This window comes from Mustelus asterias, chromosome 21 (assembly GCF_964213995.1).
Source record: "Mustelus asterias chromosome 21, sMusAst1.hap1.1, whole genome shotgun sequence".
NCBI lineage: Eukaryota > Metazoa > Chordata > Chondrichthyes > Carcharhiniformes > Triakidae > Mustelus > Mustelus asterias.
Window position 1 is genome coordinate 6,977,300 of NC_135821.1, and position 22,701 is coordinate 7,000,000.

General features: G+C 49.3%; 1 protein-coding gene across 1 annotated transcript in view; it reads left to right on the forward strand.

Annotated features, from left to right (window-relative positions):
• LOC144509464 (voltage-dependent T-type calcium channel subunit alpha-1I-like) overlaps nucleotides 1–21,246 on the forward strand; it is a 232,987-nt gene extending 211,741 nt beyond the window's left edge. Inside the window, exons 28-35 of the mRNA XM_078238374.1 lie at nucleotides 1,385–1,463; nucleotides 2,667–2,788; nucleotides 4,590–4,928; nucleotides 8,223–8,369; nucleotides 10,433–10,570; nucleotides 12,265–12,445; nucleotides 17,883–18,061; nucleotides 20,566–21,246. Coding sequence (XP_078094500.1) covers nucleotides 1,385–1,463; nucleotides 2,667–2,788; nucleotides 4,590–4,928; nucleotides 8,223–8,369; nucleotides 10,433–10,570; nucleotides 12,265–12,445; nucleotides 17,883–18,061; nucleotides 20,566–21,246 — 1,866 coding nt within the window. The remainder of the gene's footprint in view (nucleotides 1–1,384; nucleotides 1,464–2,666; nucleotides 2,789–4,589; nucleotides 4,929–8,222; nucleotides 8,370–10,432; nucleotides 10,571–12,264; nucleotides 12,446–17,882; nucleotides 18,062–20,565) is intronic.
• Nucleotides 21,247–22,701: the final 1,455 nt, after the last annotated feature.

Consider the following 22,701-nt stretch of genomic DNA (forward strand, 5'->3'; position numbering starts at 1 on the left):
CGAAACCGTAAAATCCTGCTCGAGGTCAACGGACATTTCCATGGTCCGCCGCTCGCCCGCTCCGATTCCCATGGCGGGCGGGACAGCAAAATTCCGGCCTTTGACAGGGGAATGGAGTGAGAGAAAACCATGTCAGCAGGCAGGAATAAACACTGGCACCGTGAGACAGAACAGCAGCTGTGGGTGGATTATAAAGCAGCAACATATCTGGAGGTAGGTAGATAGCCAGCGAGACGCGCACGTACAGGTAACGAGACAGAGACGTGTTTTAACTGGACTAAATTCACATTTTATTGAGGGGAAGTTTAAGTTCTTTTTGCCGCTGCCCTGAAAGCCAGGTAGCACAAATTGAGACAAAAACAGAAAATTCTGGAAAATCTCGGCAGGTCTGACAGCATCTTTGGAGAGGGATTAGAGCCAGTGGTCGGAACTTTACCGGGGCGGGCAAGGCTCGCAGAATGGCATTCTCTGTTGGCCTCGGACGGACGAGGCGTTAAAATTCCAGCAAATACACTCAGAGATGTTTACAGCATGGAAACAGGCCCTTCGGCCCAACTTGTCCATGCCACCCTTTTTTTTTAAACCCCTAAGCTAATCCCAATTGCCCGCATTTGGTCCACATCCCTCTATACCCATCTTACCCATGTAACTGTCTAAATGCTTTTAAAAGACAAAATTGTACCCGCCTCTACTACTGCCTCTGGCAGCTCGTTCCAGACACTCACCACCCTCTGTGTGAAAGAATTGCTCCTCTGGACACTTTTGTATCTCTCACCTTAAACCTACGTCCTCTAGTTTTAGACTCCCCTACCTTTGGTAAAAGATATTGACAATCTAGCTGATCTGTGCCCCTCATTATTTTATAGACCTCTATAAGATCACCCCTCAGCCTCCTACGCTCCAGAGAAAAAAGTCCCAGTCTATCCAGCCTCGAGTCTGTTCCGAGTCTGGATGACCCTTTGTCAGTGTAAATCTCATCCTATTTCGAGGTGTCTGAAGAGGCAACAAGACTCGAAACGTTGGCTCTATTCTCTCTCCACAGATGCTGTCAGACCCGCTGAGATTTTCCAGCATTTTCTGTTTTGGTTTCAGATTCCAGCATCCGCAGTATTTTTGCTTTTACATTCACACAAATTGCGTCTGTTACTGCTGTTTAGTTGATGTCTTCCTGCTCCCGTCTGCAGTACTCGGGTACGGAGAGAAGAGGCTGTGTTAATGGCTGTCTACCGCTGGCCTTGTACTCTGCGGCTGCTGATGTATGCGGCTATCCTTTGGACCTTTCTAGCCGGTCGCTTCTGGCAAGTGATCGGCACTGCGGTCCGATACTGACAGCCTCTCGCTTTCGAACGGGCGAGAGTTAATCTTCTGTGTCTTGCTCCTTCAGGTGGGGAATCTTGGCTTGCTGTTCATGCTCCTTTTCTTCATCTATGCGGCGCTGGGTGTCGAGCTGTTTGGTAAATTGGGTAGGTGACCGTGTGAAGTTTTTGGTCGGTTGGTACCGCCATCTCGTGCTGGCGGTGATGGTCCGACAATCCGGAACTCCTGAGTTGCCGATTGTGCTGTCGGCAGGTTGAGGAACTGGGGTCGCGGTGTGGGTTGGCACCGTGTTACATGACCTGCAATGATTGGCTTATGTCTCTCAGAGATGGGAAACTCCGTCCCTATCCATTCTGGCCACGTTCTCCCCGTGTCTGTGTGGGTTTCCACCGGGTGCTCCAGTTTCCTCCCTCAGTCCGAAAGACGTGCTGGTTAGGGTGCATTGGCCGTACTAAATTCTCCCTCAGTGTTACCCGAACAGTGGTTAGCACTGCTGCCTCACAGCACCAGGGACCCAGGTTCGATTCCCGGCTTGGGTCACTGTCTGTGTGGAGTCTGCACGTTCTCCCCGTGTCTGCATGGGTTTCCTCCGGGTGCTCCAGTTTCCGCCCACAGTCTGAAAGGTGTGCTGGTTAGGGTGCATTGGGCCGTGCTAAATTCTCCCTCAGTGTAACCCAAACAGGCACCGGGGTGTGGCAACTAGGGGATTTTCACAGTAACTTCATTGCAGTGTGAATGACACGAATAAACTTTTCAAATCATCCAGCTTCACGTAACAGGGGAGGCGATGGTCTAGTGGTATAATCGCTAGACTATTAATCCAGAAACTCAGCTAATGTTCCGGGGACCTGGGTTCGAATCCCGCCACGGCAGACGGTGGAATTTAATTCAATAAAAAATAGCTGGAATTAAGAATCTATTGATGACCATGAAACCATTGTCGGAAAAACCCATCTGGTTCACTCATGTCCTTTAGGGAAGGAAATCTGCCGTCCTTACCCGGTCTGGCCTACAAGTGACTCCAGAGCCACAGCAATGTGGTTGACTCTCAACTGCCCTCCAAGGACAACTAGGGATGGGCAATAAATGTTGGCCCAGCCAGTGACGCCCATGTCCCACGAATGAATAAAAAAAACCAGCAGTTGCATCAGTTTGTGTGGGAATTAGTGAACGAGTTTCCCCGGTGGAAGCTGCATTGTCTGGGGTTGTATCTCGGGGAATAACAGCCGCGTGCCCCTCGCTTTGACTTCACGTCGCAAATGGTGGGTTCGCCACCAGTTCGACACAGACTCCGGTCCCCGTTTGATCGGCTTTTCCTCAGCTTTGACTCTTTCCTTTTTGTTTCCAAGTTTGCGACGTGGACCACCCCTGTGAGGGAATGAGCCGCCACGCCACCTTTGAAAATTTCGGCATGGCGTTCCTGACGCTCTTCCAAGTGTCAACCGGGGACAACTGGAATGGGATAATGAAGGTAGGAAGTTGGGACTGATCCCTGCTGTTCGGGCTGAGAAAGGGGCAGCAGCGCCTCCTGGTGGCCTTGTGACTGCTGGAATCCTGCAGGCTGAACGCAGTTTGGTGTGAATAGCCTTTATACCCAATGTGCTTGTACTAACTGCGTGTGTCTGTGTGTATTAGTGTGTCTGTGTGTGTGTGTGCTTGTCTGTGTGCCTGTGTGTGTATGTGTGTGTATTAGTGTGTGTGTGTGCATTTTGTCACGAGTGTGTGCGTGTTCACATGCGTGATGTGTGCATGTTTTGCGTGTGTGAGGATCCCTTCCCCAGCTATTGAATGTTATTTGAGTGCGGTTCTCGTACGGAATGCGTGGGTAACTAACTTCTCTTTGTGCTGTTTGAGCAAAAGACATTCATGCAAACAAGTTAATCAATGAACTGTGACCTTTCACCCTCACCGTGCCGGGGTCAAGCCCATTCCTGCGACCTTTCACCCTTACCATGCCGGGGTCGAGCCCATTCCGGTGACCTTTCACCATTACCATGCTGCGGTCTTGCCCGTAACTGTGACCTTTTACTCTCACTGTGCCAGGGTCAAGCCTATTTGTGACCTTTCACCCTCACCGTGCCGGGTCTTGCCCATTCCTGTGACCTTTCATCCTCACCATGCCAGGGTCTAGCCCGTAACTGTGACCTTTCACCCTCAGCATGCCGGGTCTTGCCCATTCCTGTGACCTTTCACCCTCACCGTGCCGGGTCTTGCCCATTCCTGTGACCTTTCACCCTCACCGTGCCGGGGTCCAGCCCATTCCTGTGAGAGGCTGCGGTGAGTTGAGGATTGATTTGATTTGTTCAGTGATCCACGGGGACACATTGAAAGGCCGAGGCTCCAGACCCCACTTAGTGACTGGGGAACCCCTCAAACTGACAACCCAGCTGGAAGCTGGGTCAGAAAGTTCTCTCACCCACAAATGGAACTCGGGGTGCCGCCGGGGGGGGGCGGGGGTAATAGGAGAGGACAGAAAACCCAACCTCCCCCCCAACCCCCCCAGAAAAATAGTCAATGTTAATCAAACACACACACGCACGCGCTCACACAGGTATACAGCAACACACACAGGCGCACACACTCATGCACACACGCTCAAGTATGCACCCAGGTGTACACACACACACACACGCACAGAGGTATACAGCAGCTCACACGCACACACTCATGCACAGAGCTTTACATACACACACACACATGCGCACAGAGGTATACACATGTTCACAGGCACACACATGCACACCCACACACACACACACCTTCTCCCCCCTCAATCACCCACCCCCCAACTGGTAGAAGCCTTACTCCATGGACTGTGTCCACCATATAGTCAGGGGAACAGGGACTGAAGGAGTGCCTCACTGCCAGAGGTGCCATCTTTCACTGAACAGAACCAGAGAATGGTCACAGTGCAGAAGGAGGCCGTTCGGCCCATTGTGTCTGTGTTGGTGTGGGCCCCCTCCCCATTCCCGGTCTACTTGCAGGTAATTATTCCGTGGACACTATTTCAAACACAGAGTAGGGGGGGGTCCTCCTGCCCCCGCCCCCAACAGATATTCACCCCTCAACCGACACCACAGAGGGAAACAGATGATCCGGTGGTTGCTGTTTGTGGGATCTTACTGTGTAGCGGCAGGCTGCTGCGTTTCCCTGCAATGACTGTGCTTCAGGAAGTGCCTCACTGAGTGTGGAGCGACTTTGGGATGCCGCGGGGTGCTATAGGAATGCACAAGGGTCAGTCTTTTCCCGTAACTGCACGCCTGTTCACCCAGGACACGCTGCGCGATTGCACGCACGATGACCGGGGCTGCTTCAGTAACCTGCAGCTGATCTCGCCGCTGTACTTTGTGAGCTTTGTGCTGACGGCTCAGTTCGTGCTGATTAACGTGGTCGTGGCTGTCCTCATGAAGCATCTGGACGACAGCAACAAGGAGGCGCAGGAAGATGCTGAGCTGGATGCCGAGATCGAGATGGAGCTGGCCCAGGGACTCTGCTGCCAACCGTCCGCGACGTCAGCCCCGGGACCCGGCGGCGGGCCGGACAATGGCCACAAAGGAAACAAGAAGAAAGGAGAGAGGGCAGATCCCGGGAAACACATCTCGCCCGCACAGGTAACTGAACATTCACCAGCAACACACACAGGCTGGATAGACTGGGACTTCTATCTCTGGAGCGTAGGAGGCTGAGGGGTGACCTTATAGAGGTTTATAAAATCATGAGGGGCACAGATCAGCTAGATAGTCAATATCCTTTCCCAAAGGTAGGGGAGTCTAAAACTAGAGGGCATAGGTTTAAGGTGAGAGGGGAGATATACAAAAGTGTCCAGAGCGGCAATTGTTTCACACAGAGGGTGGTGAGTGTCTGGAACGAGCTGCCAGAGGTAGTAGTAGAGGCGGGTACAATTTTGTCTTTTAGACAGTTACATGGGTAAGATGGGTATAGAGGGATATGGGCCATTGGGACTAGCTTTGGGGTTTTTAAAAAAAAGGGCGGCATGGACAAGTTGGGCCGAAGGGCCTGTTTCCATGCTGTAAACCTCTATGACTCTCTCGAACACGCTAGAGCAACTCACTCAAGAACAGCTTCTTCCCTGCTGCTGTCAGACTTTTGAATGGACCTACCTTGCACAAAGCTGATCTTTCTCCACACCCTAGCTATGACCGTAACACGACATTCTTCACACTCTCCTTTCCTTCTCAATGAACGGTATGCTTTGTCTGTATAGCGCGCAAGAAACAATACTTTTCACTGTATGTTAATACATGTGACAATAATAAATCAAATCAAACATGCAACACCATCCAGGACAAAGCAGCCCCGCTTGATTGGCACCCCATCCACAAACATCCACTCCCTCCACCACCGACGCACAGTAGCAGCAGTGTGTACTATCTACAAGATGCACTGCAGCAACTCAGCGAGGCTCCTTAGACAACACCTTCCAAACCTATGACCTCTACCCTCTCGAAGGACAAGCACAGTGGTTAGCGCTGCTGCTGCACAGCGCCAGGGACCCGGGTTCGATTCCCGGCTCGGGTCACAGTCTGTGCGGAGTCTGCACATTCTCCTCGTGTCTGCGTGGGTTTCCTCCCACAGTCTGAAAGACGTGCTGGTTAGGGTGCATTTTCCATGCTAAATTCTCCCTCAGTGTACCCGAACAGGCGCCGGAGTGTGGCGACTCGGGAATTTTCACAGTAACTTCATTGCAGTGTTAATGTAAGCCTACTCGTGACACTAATAAACAAACTTTACACTTTTAGGGCAGCAGATGCATGGGAACACCACCACCTGCAAGTTCCCCTCCAAGCCACTCACCATCCTGACTTGGAAATATACCGGCCGTTCCTTCACTGTCGCTGGGTCAAAACTGGGACTCCCTTCCTAACAGCACTGTGGGTGTACCTACACCACATGGACTGCAGCGATTCAAGAAGGCAGCTCACCGCCACCTTCTCAAGGGGCAACTAGGGATGGGCAATAAATGCTGATCTGGCCAGTGACGCCCGCATCTCATGTCAGTCTCATCCATCAACAAAAAAAAAATGGTTGTCCATTTTATTTACTTTTATCACAACCTCTCTTCTCTCATTCGTGGGACATGGGCATCGCTGGCTGGACCAGCATTTATTGCCCATCCCTAATTGCCCCTTGAACTGAGTGGCTTTGCTCGGCCATTTCAGAGGGCAGTTGAGAGTCAACCACATTGCTGTGGCTCTGGGGTCTCATGTAGGCCAGACCGGGTAAGGACGGCAGATTTCCTTCCCTAAAGGGAACCAGATGGGTTTTTCCGACAATGGTTTCATCAGTAGATTCTTAATTCCAGATATTTTTTATTGAATTCAAATTCCACCGTCTGCCGTGGTGGGATTCGAACCCGGGTCCCCAGAACATTAGCTGAGTTTCTGGATTAATAGTCTAGCGATAATACCACTGGGCCATCACCTTTTGTACAGCGGCGAGATCATAGAATCATAGAATCCCTACAGTGCAGAAGGAGGCCATTCGGCCCATCGAGCCTGCACCGACCACAATCCCACCTGGGCCCTATCCCCACATATTTATCCTACTAATCCCTTTATTCTATGCATCCTGGGACACTAAGGGGCAATTTAGCACGGCCAATGCACCCAACTCGCTCATCTTTGGACATTTTTGGAGATTAGCTGTACTTTGGTTCTGTCACATGGTTACATCCAACATTATTAAAGCTTAAAGTCAAACAAGGTCTTTATAAACACCCTGGGCAGACTATTAGAGACCAGATCAGAAACTCCAAGGTATATTTAAAGTTGGCCTAGACCCCAACTTTATTTGATTTTGGCATTAGAGTGAGCATAAGATGGTTCACTCGATTGGCCCACTAGGAAGCTTTTATTAACTTTATTTTACAACACAGTTAAAATATAACAAAAAGAAATAGCATAGCATTTACCAATTAAAATATTTAGACATGACAATGTATAATTCTTAACAGTTATCCATTTCTATAGTATCAATTTAAGCAATATCCCCATAGACCTACACCCTTCTTCAGAACCAGTTAGCACCAAACTCAGATATGCGACAAGTTGGCACAGTGGTTAGCACTGCATCCTCACAGCTCCAGGGACCTGGGTTTGATTCCTGGCTTGGGTCATTGTGTGCAGTTTGCACGTTTTCCTCCGGATGCTCCGGTTTCCTCCCACACCCCAAAGATGTGTGGGTTAGGTTGATTGGCCATCCTGAATTACCTTTTAGTGTCCCGCGATGTGTACGTTAGTGGGATTAGTGGGGTAAATGTGTGAGGTTGTGGGGATAGGGCATGGGGTGGGATTATGGTTGGTGCAGACTCAATGGGCCAAATGGCTTCCTTCTGCACTGTAGGGTTTCTATGATTCTATGTTCACGTGGATGCTAGGTTTCCGGCCTTTTAACCTCTCTGGACAGATACAGACAGGCACCTGGCTTCTGGCAGATCCCAGTCTCCAAACTTCGGAGAGGGAAAGGGCTGCTTCTCTGTACACCTTCCCAGCAGTGACTGACTTAATTTCTCTGTGTAAGCCTAGTCCCGCCCGGTCATATGACCATACCTGTCAATCAACCAAATCGAGCCCCACTCTGGAAAAACCCAGGGGAAAACACTAAAATAACAACCCTGCATTAGTCCAGATTGGAACAAAGATTTTAGCATTTAGGATCAATTACGCTGCTGCAGTAACAACAGGGACTGCCATGTCCAGACAAAGCAGCACCCCGATACATCGAACTGCCTGCTTTCAAAAAAACCCTGCACAAGAAGCATGACACAAATGTACATCTTAAAGGCACAGTAGCATCACAATGCAGAAGCATACAGAACAATAATGAGTGGAAGGCTGTTCGGTCTGAATGCAAGGATTGTTTTATGTCTCTCTCTAACACTGCAGGAGAATCTGTGGCTGGACAGCGTCTCACTAATCATACGAGATACCTTTGAGAATGAGCTACTGATGATCGATAATCTTTCTGGATCGATCTTCCACCATTACACCTCTTCACCCACCTGCCGCAACTGCCAACACGACAAGCAAGAGGTCAGCTGTTTTCCTTTCATATTTTTTACATCTGTGCCTTTCCCGATCAAGGCCTCTCAGCCTGGTCTTCCCTGACAAGTGGAAATGCTTTGTCAATGTCAATCCCATCAAACCCATTCCTCATCGCAAAAAGAAAATCTCGATCAAATCACCCCCCGAGGATTCTCTGTCTGACATAATAAACGGGCTCAATGCCAGTCTTCCTAAACAACTAATGCACTGTGTGGAAGGAGTTCCGCTGCACTGTAATTGCTTCACTAGAGATGTATGAACTGCCGTTGTGTTGTCTACTGCATTTAGAGTCTTACTCTTCCTCCTCGATCTTCTCCAATCTCCATCCTGAACCGCCAGTTTTCTCCCAGCTGCTCTAACTACAAGGCCTGAGGTAATTCCTTGTGCAACAGACGTTTGAACAGTGTCATGGTTCATTATAGAGCTGTGATCCACATCATACAGCCTGTCAAACTGGGCCGCGTCTTCAATACTTTTGCGAGGAAACTCGTGGGGGCGGCCCAGTGGGTTAGCACTGCTGCCTCTCTCCTCCAGGGACCCGGGTTCGATTCCCGGCTCGGGTCACTCTCTGTGCGGAGTCTGCACGTTCTCCCCATGTCTGCGTGGGTTTCCTCCAGGTGCTCCGGTTTCCTCCCACAGTCTGAAAGACGTGCTGGTTAGGGTGCGTTGGCCGTGCTAAATTCTCCCTCACTGTACCCGGACAGGCGGCGGGGTGTGGCGACTAGGGGATTTTCACAGTAACTTCATTGCAGTGTTAATGTAAGCCTACTTGTGACACTAATAAATAAACTTTTTAAAAAACTATCAGTCTCCAGCTTCATCGCTCTATATCCCCACCTCCATCAGGGCGGCACGGGTGGCACAGTGGTTAGCACTGCTGCCTCACAACACCAGGGATGTAGGTTCGATTCCCGCCTTGGGTGACTGTCTGTGTGGAGTTTGCATGTTCTCCCCGTGTCTGCGTGGGTTTCCTCCGGGTGCTCCAGTTTCCCCTCTCAGTCTGAAAGACATGCTGGTTAGGGTGCATTGGCCGTGCTAAATTCTCCCTCAGTGTTCCCGAACAGGAGTGTGGCGACTAGGGGATTTTCACAGTAACTTCATTGCAGCGTTAATGTAAGTCTACTTGTGACACTAATAAATAAAACTTCAAACTCAAATAATAAGTCATTACAAGTCTCAATTAGCCCCATATCTCCCTGTAAATTTACCCCCTTCACTTTTCCCTTTATAAAGTTACGATTGAATCTGCTTCCACCATCTTCTCAGGCAGCGCCTTCTAGATCGTAATAAGTGTTTAAAAAAAAGCTATTTTCATGCTCTCTTGCCTCAAACAAAGAACAAAGAGAATCACGGCCCAGGAACAGGCCCTTTGGCCCATCAAGCCAATATCAAATAAACTAAATCAAATAAACTGGAGGACAAAGTATAAGAGGGGCAGCTCCTTCAAGAGGGGAACTACCCAAAACAAACAAGGTGTCAAGAAACTTCAAACATCAAACCAATACGTGATTAATGCTCAGTAATCCATCCCTGGCCCAGTGGGGCCCAACGGGCACGGAACACTTCACTGGTGCCCATGGACACCGCATGCTCCCTCTCCTGTGACACCCTGCCGTGCATGTAGCCCTGGTAGAGGGGCAGACAGTCGGGTCGGACGACCCCCTCGGTCAGCCGTTGCTTGGACCTGTTTACGGTGAGTATGGCCAGGCCCAGGAGCAGGGCCACAAGGCCTCACCGTCCCTGTCCACCCGACCCCCGCCACACACCGGCTGTCCGTAGATCAGGAATGTGGGATTGAAGTGCAATCAAAACGTCAATAAAAGGTAATGAAAGAGGGAGTGCAGCCTAAGACAATAAATACAGGCCCACCAAGCCTGTGCCGACATTTCTAAGCTAAAGACTCTTTGCCTCTACGCAGTCCATATCCCTTTATTCCCTGCCTATTCCTGTATCGAAACGGAAGACATCCAGGATTCAGGCCGTGCGTCAGTTTGCTCTCGATTGGGCCGGGAAGCCGGGACTTGGTGGTGATGGTCCAGTTCTTATTCCAGGTTCACCTCGCTGAGACAGAAGCTTTCTCCCTGACCTCGGACTTCCTCTCGGACAAGTCATCCTCCGTGGTTCTAGCCGATGACCTGAGCTCGGACGATAGCGCCCCTCAGCTGAGCACGAGGGAAAGCGATGAGAAGGTAGGTTGAGGGTTCTCCCCGGGGGAGGGGATGGCATAGGGGAGATGGCAGGGCAGGTAGCGCCAACTCCCGACCAGGTGTTTGCGCAGGCAGGGCCCAAGTCTAACACAGGCTGAGTTAAGACCATCCAATGTCAGTAATATCCCCCCAAAACTTGACTTTATATAGCGAACTATCACAGAAATGTCCCAGAGCATCTTGCACTCAGCGAATTGCTTGGAAATGCAATGACGGGGACAAGTGTGGCCCATTTCCAGAGGTCTCATAATCAGCAAATGGGAATCCAGTGTCTGGTCACAGAGGCTTACAGCATGGAAACAGACTCTTCGGCCCAACTTGCCCATGCCGCCCCTTTTTTAAAACCCTAAGCTAGTCCCAATTGCCCACATTTGGCCCATATCCCTCAATACTCATCCTACCCATGTAACTGTCTGAATGCGTTTTAAAAGACAAAATTGTACCCGCCTCTACTACTGCCTCTGGCAGCTCGTTCCAGACACTCACCACCCTCTGTGTGAAACCCTCTGTCTGGACCCTTTTGTACCTCTCCCCTTAAACCTATGCCGTCTAGTTTTAGACTCCCCTACCTTTGGGAAAAGATATTGACTATCTAGCTGATCTGTGCCCCTCATTATTTTATAGACCTCTATAAGATCACCCCTAAACCTCCTACACTCCAGGGAAAGAAGTCCCAGTCTACCCAGCCTCTCCATATAACTCAAACCAACAAGTCCCGGTAGCATCCTAGTAAATCTTTTCTGCACTCTTTCTAGTTTAATAATATCCCTTCTATAATAGGGTGACCAGGATTGCACACAGCATTCCAAGTGTGGCCTTACCAATGTCTTGTACAACTTCAATAAGACGTCTCAACTCCTGTATTCAATGTTCTGACCAATGAAACCAAGCATGCCGAATGCCTTCTTCACCACTCTGTCCACCTGTGGCTCCACTTTCAAAGAGCAATGAACATGTACCCCTAGATCTCTTTGTTCGATAACTCTCTCCAGCACCCTACCAAGCTCTGGTGATCTTGCTGGAAGAATCTCCATCGCTGGGTAGGCTTCCTATGATGTCCTGCAGGCTGGGGGTGAAAACAGGTGACTCAAGTTCCTGCTGGGCACAGCTACGGACATACCCACCTGGCTAAACCTTCTTTTCTTGATTTCAGACCCCTTGGTGGCATTGCCCCCCCCCTTCCCCCCGCCTTCCCTATCTCTCTACCCGCCTCCTTTCCCTTAACCTTCTGAGATCTTGGCGCTCCGCCAGTTCTAACCTCTTGCTCTGTTCACCCATGCCCTACCCTTCGGCCCCGATGCCTTTGGCTGCCTGAGCTTGGGGGTGAATTTTCTCGTTCCGCCTGCCACGGGAATCGTAGTGGGCGAGGGGCGGACCATGGAAAGATCTGTTGATCTCGGGCGGGATTTTCCAGCTTCGGGGCTAGTGTGGGCGGAAAGTCCCACTCCTGAAGTGTTCTCCCTAAATCTCTGCGCCCGTATCCCCTCCTCAGACTAAAGCTCTTGACCCTGGCCTACTGGTCACTCATCTAAACATCGCTTGATGCCCGTCAACTTTGTTTGACAATCCGTGTGTTGCTGCATTGAAAGTGCGACGTGAAGGTGGGGGTTCTGTGGGTGGGACAGAGGGGGTCTCAAGGGAACAAGTAAGTAGTGCGTTGTGCTTTCTGTTGACAGGGAGGAGCAGATAGCCCCGGTGTTCCTGAGAATGGCAACGTGAGTATGTTAACAGCGACGGAGACATCAATTTACAGAACAAACTCGCTGCCAAACAACAGTTACATTTCACAAGCCGAGAACTCAGATTCTGGCCAAACCGTTCCAGAGACGCAGCCAGTGTCGACAGAGCAGATTACTGGTGAGGTGTTCTTCTGAGCCTTGCTTTGATTTATCTCGTTTGCTGTTTATAACAACCCAAATTTTGTTTCTCTCCCTTGCCTCTGCGTGGTCCATGTCCCTCTATTCCCTGTCTATTCATGTATCTATCCAGATGCCTCTTGAACGTTGTTATAGAATCTGCTTCCACCACCTCCTCCGGCAGCGCATTCCAGGCATTCACCACCCTCTGTGTGAAAAACCTGCCTCTCTTTTAAACTTTCCCCCTCTCACCCTCAACCTATACTCCCCACCCTTCGACCCTGGGAAAAAGACTCTGACTATCCACTCTATCCAAGCCTGTCATAATCTTGCAAACCTCTATCAGATCCCCCCCCTCCGACGCTCCAATGAAAACAATCCAAGTTTGTTCAACATTTCTTCATAGTCCATATCCTCCAAACCAGGCAGCATCCTGGTAAATCTCTCCGGCACCCTTTCCAATGCATCAACATCCTTCCGGTAGTGTGGCGACCAGAATTGTACACAATACTCCAAATGCGGCCTAACCAAAGTCTTATACAGCTGCAACATGATTTTCCAATTCCTATCCTCAACGCCCCGACCGATGAAGACCAGCATGCCATAGACCTTCTTGTCCACCTGAGTTGCCACCTTCAGGGAACTGTGGATCTGTACACCTAGATCCCTTTGTATGCTAATAATGATCCCTACATCTACATCTCTCCCACTCTCACTACCAACCATTGGGGCATTGGAGGACGTACAAGTTGATACTCAACCTGTATTTGATTTGATTTGATTTTGATTTATTATTGTCACATGTATTGGGATACAGTGAAAAGTATTGTTTCTTGCGTCCTATACAGACAAAGCATACTGTTCATAGAGTACACAGGGGAGAAGGAAAGGAGAGGGTGCAGAATATTACAGTCACAGCTAGAGTGCAGAGAAAGATCAACTTAATACATGGTGGGTCCATTCAAAAGTCTGATGGCAGCAGGAAAGAAGCTGTTCTTAGAGTCATAGCGTCATAGAGGTTTACAGCATGGAAACAGGCCTTTCGGCCCAACTTGTCCATGCCGCCCTTTTTTTTAAAACCCCTAAGCTAATCCCAATTGCCCGCATTTGGCCCATATCCCTCTATACCCATCGTACCCACGTAACTGTCTAAATGCTTTTTAAAAGACAAAATTGTACCCGCCTCTACTACTACCTCTGGCAGCTTGTTCCAGACACTCACCACCCTCTGTGAAAAAATTGCCCCTCTGGGCCCTTTTGTATCTCTCCCCTCTCACCTTAAACCTATGCCCTCTAGTTTTAGACTCCCCTACCTTTGGGAAAAGATATTGACTATCTACCTTGTCTATGCCCCTCATTATTTTATAGACCTCCATAAGGTCACCCCTCAGCCTCCTACACTCCAGAGGAAAACGTCCCAGTCTATTCAGCCTCTCCTTATAACTCAATCCATCAAGTCCCGATAGCATCCTAGTAAATCTTTTCTGCACTCTTTCTAGTTTAATAATATCCTTTCTATAATAGGGTGACCAGAACTGTACACAGTATTCCAAGTGTGGCCTTACCAATGTCTTGTACAACTTCAACAAGACGTCCCAACTCCTGTATTCAATGCTCTGACCGATGAAACCAAGCATGCCGAATGCCTTCTTCACCACTCTGTCCACCTGTGACTCCACTTTCAAGGAGCTATGAACATGTACCCCTCACTCTCTTTGTTCTAAAACTCTCCCCAACGCCCGACCATTAACTGAGTAAGTCCTGCCCTGGTTCAATCTACCAAAATACATCACCTCGCATTTGTCTAAATTAAACTCCATCTGCCATTCGTCAGCCCACTGGCCCAATTGATCAAGATCACGTTGCAATTGGAGATAACTTTCTTCACTGTCCCTGTTCTTCCCTGTTCTTGAGTCAGTTGGTACGTGACCTGAGACTTTTGTATCTTTTTTCCAACGGAAGAAGGTGGAAGAGAGAATATCTGGAGTGCATGGGGTCCTTAATTATGCTGGCTGCTTTTCTGAGGCAGCAGGAAGTGTAGACGGAGTCAATGGATGGGAGGCTGGTTTGGTGATGGATTGGGCTACATTCACAACCTTTGTTATGGATGCACCTTCCTTGGCCACCAAGTCCTGGGATGGGACTCGAACCCGGGTTTCTGGCTCAAAGACCAGGACACGAACCCCACTGTACCACAAGACCACACCAGTTCCCTAAGTGTCCTGTGGGGGAGCCAGTTAGCTCAGTTGGTTGGATCAATGGCATCAACATGGAGTTTGATCCCACTTTCCAGCTGAGGTCAACTCAGGAGCTGCCTCCTCACCCCATCCACAGCAAAGATTCCCAGAGGAATCACTGAGGTCTGCCCTTCAGGTGTAGAACTTACAAAGGAAAATAAATGCCCCTTAGTCCAGCAATGAGTCCAGAAAGTGGGAGAGTGCCAAGGCAGAAAAGGGATCAGTTTAAAGTTTATTTATTGGTGTCACAAGTAGGTTTACATTAACACTGCAACGAAGTTACTGTGAAAATCCCCCTAGTCGCCACACTCCGGCGCCTGTTCGGGTACACTGAGGGAGAATTTAGCACGGCCAATGCACCCTAACCAGCACGTTTTCCAGACTTTATCCTCGGAATCTAATCTGCCGATCATTCGGAATGGTTTCACTTCTCTATCCATTCGATTGGTGCAATATCGCACGGAATAGAATAACTCATTGAATCCCAACAGTGCAGGAGGCCATTCAGCCCATCGAGCTGACACTAACAACAATCCCATCAGTCTCTATCCCCATAACCCAAGGTATTTATCCTCCTAACCCCCTGACTCTAAGGGGCAATTAGCATGGCCAAGCCACCTAACCTGCACATCTTTTGACACTAAGGGGCAATTTAGCATGGCCAATCCACCTAACCTACACATCTTTGGACACTAAGGGGCAATTTAGCATGGCCAATCCACCTAACCCGCACATCTTGGGACATTAAGGGGCAATTTCACGTGGCCAATCCACCTAACCTGCACATCTTTGGACACTAAGGGGCAATTTAGCATGGCCAATTCACCTAACCTGCACATCTTTGGACACTAAGGGGCAATTTATCATGGCCAATCCACCTAACCTGCACATCTTTGGACACTAAGGGGCAATTTAGCATGGCCAATCCACCTAACCTGCACATCTTTGGACACTAAGGGACAATTTAGCATGGCCAATCCACCTAACCTGCACACCTTTGGATGCTAAGGGGCCATTTAGCATGGCCAATCCATCTAACCTGCACACCTTTGGATGCTAAGGGGCAATTTACCATGGCTAATGAACCTAACCTAGACATCTTTGGAGTGTGGGAGGAAACTGGAACACCCGAAGGAAACCCACGCAGACCCGGGGAGAACGTGCAAACTCCACACAGGCAGTGATTCAAGGCTGGGAATTGAACCTGGGTCCCTGGCGCTGTGAGGCAGCAGTGCTAAGCACAGTGGATAGATTAAGAATTCACGTTTAGACATTGCATCATATAACAGATAATGAAATGCAGCGACTGAAGATCCGCAATTACCATGAGAAGAGGTGGAGGATCCCAGTGAGATGATTAACAAGTTTGTCTGGTCTCAGTGATGTTGACTGAGGCTAGAGTGTTGGTGAGGACATTGAGAAACCCTTGGAATTAACGTCGAGGGACCTGTCCACCTGAAAGACTAGAATGGGCCACCTGAGGGAGACATCTTGTGTTGGAGCAATCACTCAAGGCTGAGCGAGTGGGCGAGGATCTGGCAGATGGAATATAACGTTAGCAAATGTGAGGTTATCCACTTTGGAAGAAATAATAGTAAATTGGAATATTATTTAAATGGAGAAAAATTACATCGTGCGACTGTGCAGAGGGACCTGGGGGTCCTTGTGCACGAATCGCAAAAACTCAGTCTGCAGGTGCAGCAGGTGATCAAGAAGGCGAATGGAATGTTGGCCTTTATCGCGAGGGGGATAGAATATAAAAGCAGGGAGGTCTTGCTGCAACTGTACAGGGCACTGGTGAGGCCACAACTGGAGTACTGTGTGCAGTTTTGGTCCCCTTATTTGCGAAAGGATATATTGGCCTTGGAGGAAGTGCAGAGAAGGTTCACCAGGTTGATACCGGAGATGAGGGGTGTAGCTTATGAGGAGAGATTAAACAGATTGGGTCTGTACTCGTTGGAGTTTAGAAGGATGAGGGGTGATCTTATAGAGACATATAAGATAATGAAGGGGCTGGATAGGGTAGAGGTGGAGAGATTCTTTCCACTTAGAAGGGAAACCAGAACTAGAGGGCACAGCCTCAAAATAAGGGGGGGCCGGTTCAGAACAGGGTTGAGGGGGAACTTCTTCTCTCAGAGGGTAGTGAATCTCTGGAATTCTCTGCCCATTGAAGTGGTGGAGGCTTCCTCGTTGAATATGTTTAAATCACGGGTAGATAGTTTTCTGATCGATAAGGGAATTAGGGGTTATGGGGAGCAGGCGGGTAAGTGGAACTGATTCGCTTCAGATCAGCCATGATCTTGTTGAATGGCGGGGCAGGCTCGAAGGGCCAGATGGCCTACTCCTGCTCCTATTTCTTATGTTCTTATGTTCTTATGTTTCACCATGGATAAAGTGCTTAGGTTTTCAAGTGTGGCCTTGGACACAGGGTCTCCTGATCCAAAGATGAGGGTGTTACTAACTGAGCCAAGCTGTTGTGATATTGTGTGTGTGTGTCAGTGCAGACAATGTACCTTTAAGAAGCTGGGCGGTGCCATCTCTATGACAGCACTGTGTGCAAGGCTGGTGTTCCCTCCATGTTAGACATTTCTGATTGTCCGTGATTCTGTATCACTCAAACTTCATGTACACTTTATCAGTCAGCGACCTGATCGAGGTGTACAAGATTATGAGAGACATGGACAGGGTGGATAGGGAGGAGCTGTTCCCCTTAGTTGAAGAGTCAGTCACGAGGGGACACAAGTTACAAGTGAGGGGCAAGAGGTTTAGGGGGGATATGAGGGAAAGCTTTTTTACCCCGAGGGTGGTGATGGTCTGGAATGCGCTGCCTGGGAGGGTGGTGGAGGCGGGATGCCTCACATCCTTTATAAAGTACCTGGATGAGCGCTTGACACGTCATAACATTCAGGGCTCTGGGCCAAGTGCTGGTAAATGGGATTATGTGGAAGGTCAGGTGTTTCTCATGTGTTAGTGCAGACCCGATGGGCCAAAAGGCCTCTTCTGCGCTGTGTGATTCTGAGACTAAACTTCTGGGCAGCTCCTTATCTGGCTAAGTGTTAATGTCGTCTTCGATAGGCACTCCTATGAGGTGCGATGGAAAGTTGGACTGTGTAAAGGGTGCTGCATAAACACATGTCGTTGTTGTTGATCCCAGCTCTGAGTGAGAAGTGTCCTGACTTATCTCTCGGTTTCTTTTCTCAGTGACCCCTCTCCAGACACCCTCTTCCGCTGCTTGCCTTCAATGTGAAACAGAGATCTTCCAGCCAGTGGCCCTCTCGTCCGGAGAGAAGGAGCATAGCAACCAGCTGCCCCAGATCCCCTCTTCTGCCTCCTGGACCTTGTTGCAGTCTTCCAACATGGCCTGGTCCCTCCAGCGACAGGTGGGTCACCTGAGGTTCGGGTTATTAACAGCTGGAACTGGGGTTGGTTCCGAGGGAGTGTGGGGCGGTGGACTGGATTAGCAAACAGCAGGAATCGGGAGACTAGAACCTTGTTCTAGATGTGTGGGTTAGGGGGATTGGCCATGCTAAATTGCCCCAAGATGTGTGGGTTAGGGGGATTGGCCATGCTAAATTGCCCCAAGATGTGTGGGTTAGGGGGATTGGCCATGCTAAATTGCCCCAAGATGCGTGGGTTAGGGGGATTGGCCATGCTAAATTGCCCCAAGATGCGCGGGTTAGGGGAATTGGCCATGCTAAATTGCCCCAAGATGCGTGGGTTAGGGGGATTGGCCATGCTAAATTGCCCCAAGATGTGCGGGTTAGGGGAATTGGCCATGCTAAATTGCCTCAAGATGTGTGGGTTAGGGGGAATTGGTCATGCTAAATTGCCTCAAGATGTGCGGGTTAGAGGGATTGGCCATGCTAAATTGCCCCAAGATGCGCGGGTTAGGGGAATTGGCCATGCTAAATTGCCCCAAGATGCGCGGGTTAGGGGAATTGGCCATGCTAAATTGCCTCAAGATGTGTGGGTTAGGGGGAATTGGTCATGCTAAATTGCCCCAAGATGTGTGGGTTAGGGGGATTGGCCATGCTAAATTGCCTCAAGATGTGTGGGTTAGGGGGATTGGCCATGCTAAATTGCCCCAAGATGCGTGGGTTAGGGGGATTGGCCATGCTAAATTGCCCCAAGATGTGCGGGTTAGGGGAATTGGCCATGCTAAATTGCCTCAAGATGCGTGGGTTAGGGGGATTGGCCATGCTAAATTGCCTCAAGATGTGTGGGTTAGGGGGATTGGGAATGCTAAATTGCCCCAAGATGTGTGGGTTAGGGGAATTAGCAGGGTAAATACATGGGGTTACGGGATTAGGGCCTGGGTGGGATTGTTGTCAGTGCAGGCTCGATGGGCTGAATGGCCTCTTTCTGCACTGTAGGGATTCTATGATACTTCTATGATTGTTTAAAGCTTAGTTTATTTATCAGTGTCACAAGTAGGCCAACATTAACACTGCAATTAAGTTACTGTGAAAATCCCCTAGTCGCCACACTCCGGCACCTGTTCGGGTAACACTGAGGGAGAATTTAGCACGGCCAATGCATTTAACCAGCACATCTTTCGGACTGTGGGAGAAAACCGGAGCACCCGGAGGAAACCCACGCAGACACGGGGAGAACGTGCAAACTCCACACAGACAGTGACCCAAGCTGGGAATTGAACCCAGTTCCAACCACTGTGCCACCAGTGGGACTCTGGAAGGATGGACAAAAAGAAATGGGATGAAGGGCGTTCTTGGTCAGAATTGTTCCTCTGATCTTTTGATACTGTTATGATCCCTCGTGGAGATCAGCAAAAATTATCTTTGTTTAGAATCTGAAAACCCAGGTATCTACTAAAAGGACAAAGGCAAAAAGTTTCATGGTTTGGATCAAAATAATTTTATTAACCAAAATTCAAAGATCAGGAATAGTGATAACAGAACCATCTCAAATAGGCCGTTACGTTAGAGCTGTTAAAAGTTCAATGAGCACTGTTAATTATATTCTAACCCCACCTTTTAACTCAAATTTCGTTCCACATCCATTTAACTTACACCCCCTCCAAAAGTCAGAAATTGGGAGATTTCTTTTTGTTAATCGGTCACGGGACATGGGCGTCGCTGGCTGGGCCCAGCATTTATTGCCCATCCCTAGTTGTCCCTTGAGAAGGTGGCGGTGAGCTGCCTTCTTGAATCTCTGCAGTCCACGTGCTGTGGGTTGACCCACAATGCCGTTAGGGAGGGAATTCCAGGATTTTGACCTAGCGACTGCGAAGGAACGGCTGATATATTTCCCAAGTCAGGATGGTGAGAGGCTTGGAGGGGAACTTGCAGGTGGTGGTGTTCCCATTTATCTGCTGCCCTTGTTCTTCTAGATGGAAGTGGTGGTGGGGTTGGAAGGTGCTGTCTAAGGATCTTTGGTGAATTGCTGCAGTGCATCTTGTAGATGGTACACACTGCTGCTACTGAGCGTCGGTGGTGGAGGGAGTGGGTGTTTGTGGATGGGGTGCCAATCAAGCGGGGCTGCTTTGTCCTGGATGGTGTTGAGCTTCTTGAGTGTTGTTGAAGCTGCACCCATCCAGGCAAGTGGGGAGTATTCCATCACACTCCTGACTTGTGCCTTGTAGATGGTGGACAGTCTTTGGGGAGTCAGGAGGTGAGTTACTCACCGCAGTATTCCCAGCCTCTGACCTGCTCTTGTAGCCACTGTGTTTATGTGGTGAGTCCAGTTGAGTTTCTGGTCAATGGTAACCCCAAGGATTCAGTGGGGGATTCAATGATGGTAACACCATTGAATGTTAAGGGGCGGTGGTTAGAGTGTCTCTTATTGGTGGTAGTCATTGCCTTGTTGGTCTTCACCGGGCATGAGGTTGACTGTTTTTCTAATGGTTGGTTATATTTCTCCTTAGGTCGCAATGAGCGATACCTCACTGAGTGACGGATCAGTGGACAGCCTCCAGACCACCCTGGAGGACAGCCTGAGGCTGGCCGTGTCTCCGCAGTGCACGTTGGCTCTCCCCATGGTCTGTACCGCCCTGTCAGCCCAAAGAACCCCCTCCTCATTCACGCCCCCCCTCCGCAAGAACAACAACCTCCAGCGACGGAGGGGCCACGGGCTCCAGATGATGAGGGGCCGACAGAGGAGCCAAAGCAGCGGGGGCAGCACCAGTCCGGGCTGCACCTATCAGGACTCCATAGACCCTTCGGATGAGGAAGGGATCAGCCACTCATTGAGAGCGAACAGCGAGCAGTCTGAGACACTGAGCAGTCTCTCTCTAACCTCCCTCTTTTCTCCATCGCGATCGCCGCCCACCCCAATTAAAAAATGTAATAGCACAGGCACTTTGGATGCTGTCTCGAGAGGCAGAGATGGTAAGCAATTTTATACCGTTGACCAACAAGGGTTCCTAACAGCGCCATCCTGGGTGGCCGACTTCTGTAGAAATAACCATCCCGCCACCATCTTAGAGGGTCAAGGAACCAACCAGGGGTCAGCAACTGAGGACATTAAAATAGCACATGGGCAGCCATCTTCCCAGGTCCAATCCGGGTCCGGGTACGACGCCGCGATGCAGAAGAAGAAAAGATGACTTTTGCGGCACCCGGTTACTTTTTATTTTAATAAGAGAAAGACGTACTGGCTGAAACACTTAGTTTACCTCATCATGTGAGAGTTATGCAGTCCAGCTATCTTGTGGCGTTTATGTGTACCGAAGGGAAGGTCACAGTTAACTCAACTCTAGGTGTGTGGAGTCGGGCCTCGAAGCCTAGGTGGCCAAAGTGTTTCCTCTTTATTTCGTTCTCCTCCCAACTTCCAAAATCAACAAAGAATGTAACGGTCACTTGACGTAGCTAGTCGCTAAGATCCAAAAGAGGACGGGTGGAAGTGTGTTCCGAGAAAGTGCTGGAATTTCCCAACTCCTCCCTCCCCTCAGTTTGTGAAAACGAGGGAGGGAGAGATAGCTCCATTTAGGCTCCATAGTGTCACGGTGACAAACTAGGCCCGAACCGTCGGAAGCGGATACCCGCCAGCGAGTGGAGGGGATAAACAAAAAGATGGCTTTACGTTTCCTGGTCGGAAAGAGATGGGAGTTAAAACTTCAAAATTAAGCAAGATGGATCTCACCAGGACAATTTGGGATTCAATACCGGAAAGTCTATTTATTAAAAACAAAACCATTCGAGCTTGCTGGAAACAGTTCTGTCGCTGGAGATTTTGGAGAGATTGCTTCAAAGAAGTATTCATACAAAATATTATTTTTTTAAGCATTTGTTTATTCCCATTTTATTTAAGTGCATGCTTTGAATATTTGGTTTGTGCCAAATCAGACTTATTCTTCTAGGTGTACCAAATGTAATATTTATACAGAAATAATATATTAAAATATGTCAAGCCTGTAATTCTTGTAACCTTTTGCGGCAGTCCCTGAAGGGGTGTGGGGTGGGGGGGGGGGGGGGGGGATGCGTTGGATGTTGAGGGCTCATTCCTACAAGGGACTGGGAGCGTTGCGGTGAGTATTCGCATTTGAAAAGGACAAACCTTTCTGTCTTGTTTCAAGGTGAGTTCCCACCTTTGGTGGGGCCGGGTTCACTGTTCTGTGATCAGATGAATCTGGCTCCGTAGAAGTCTGGGGTGGGGGTCTAATTTTTCGGGTACCACCGAGGTTGGGAAGGTACCCCCCAGTGGAAAGTGCTTCCATGTTGGCCTGGAGACAAAAGCTTGCATTTAAATAGCGCCTTTCATTTCCTAAAATGTGTCAAGGTGATTCGCAGAAGATCAAGTTTGACACAGGGCCACAAAGGAAGTAGCCCTGGAGATAGTAGATCCTTCATAGCGGGAGGATTTGAGTATAGAGATCGGGATCCAAACTAGAAAATGCTGGAAAATCTCAGCAGGTCTGGCAGCATTCCGTACGGAGAGAAAAGAGCTGACGTTTCGAGTCCAGATGACCTTTGTCATTTTTTATAGGGGTGGGATGTTATTTTTATACGGATAGGGATGTTTTGCTGCAATTGTACAGGGTGTTGGTGAGGCCACACCTGGA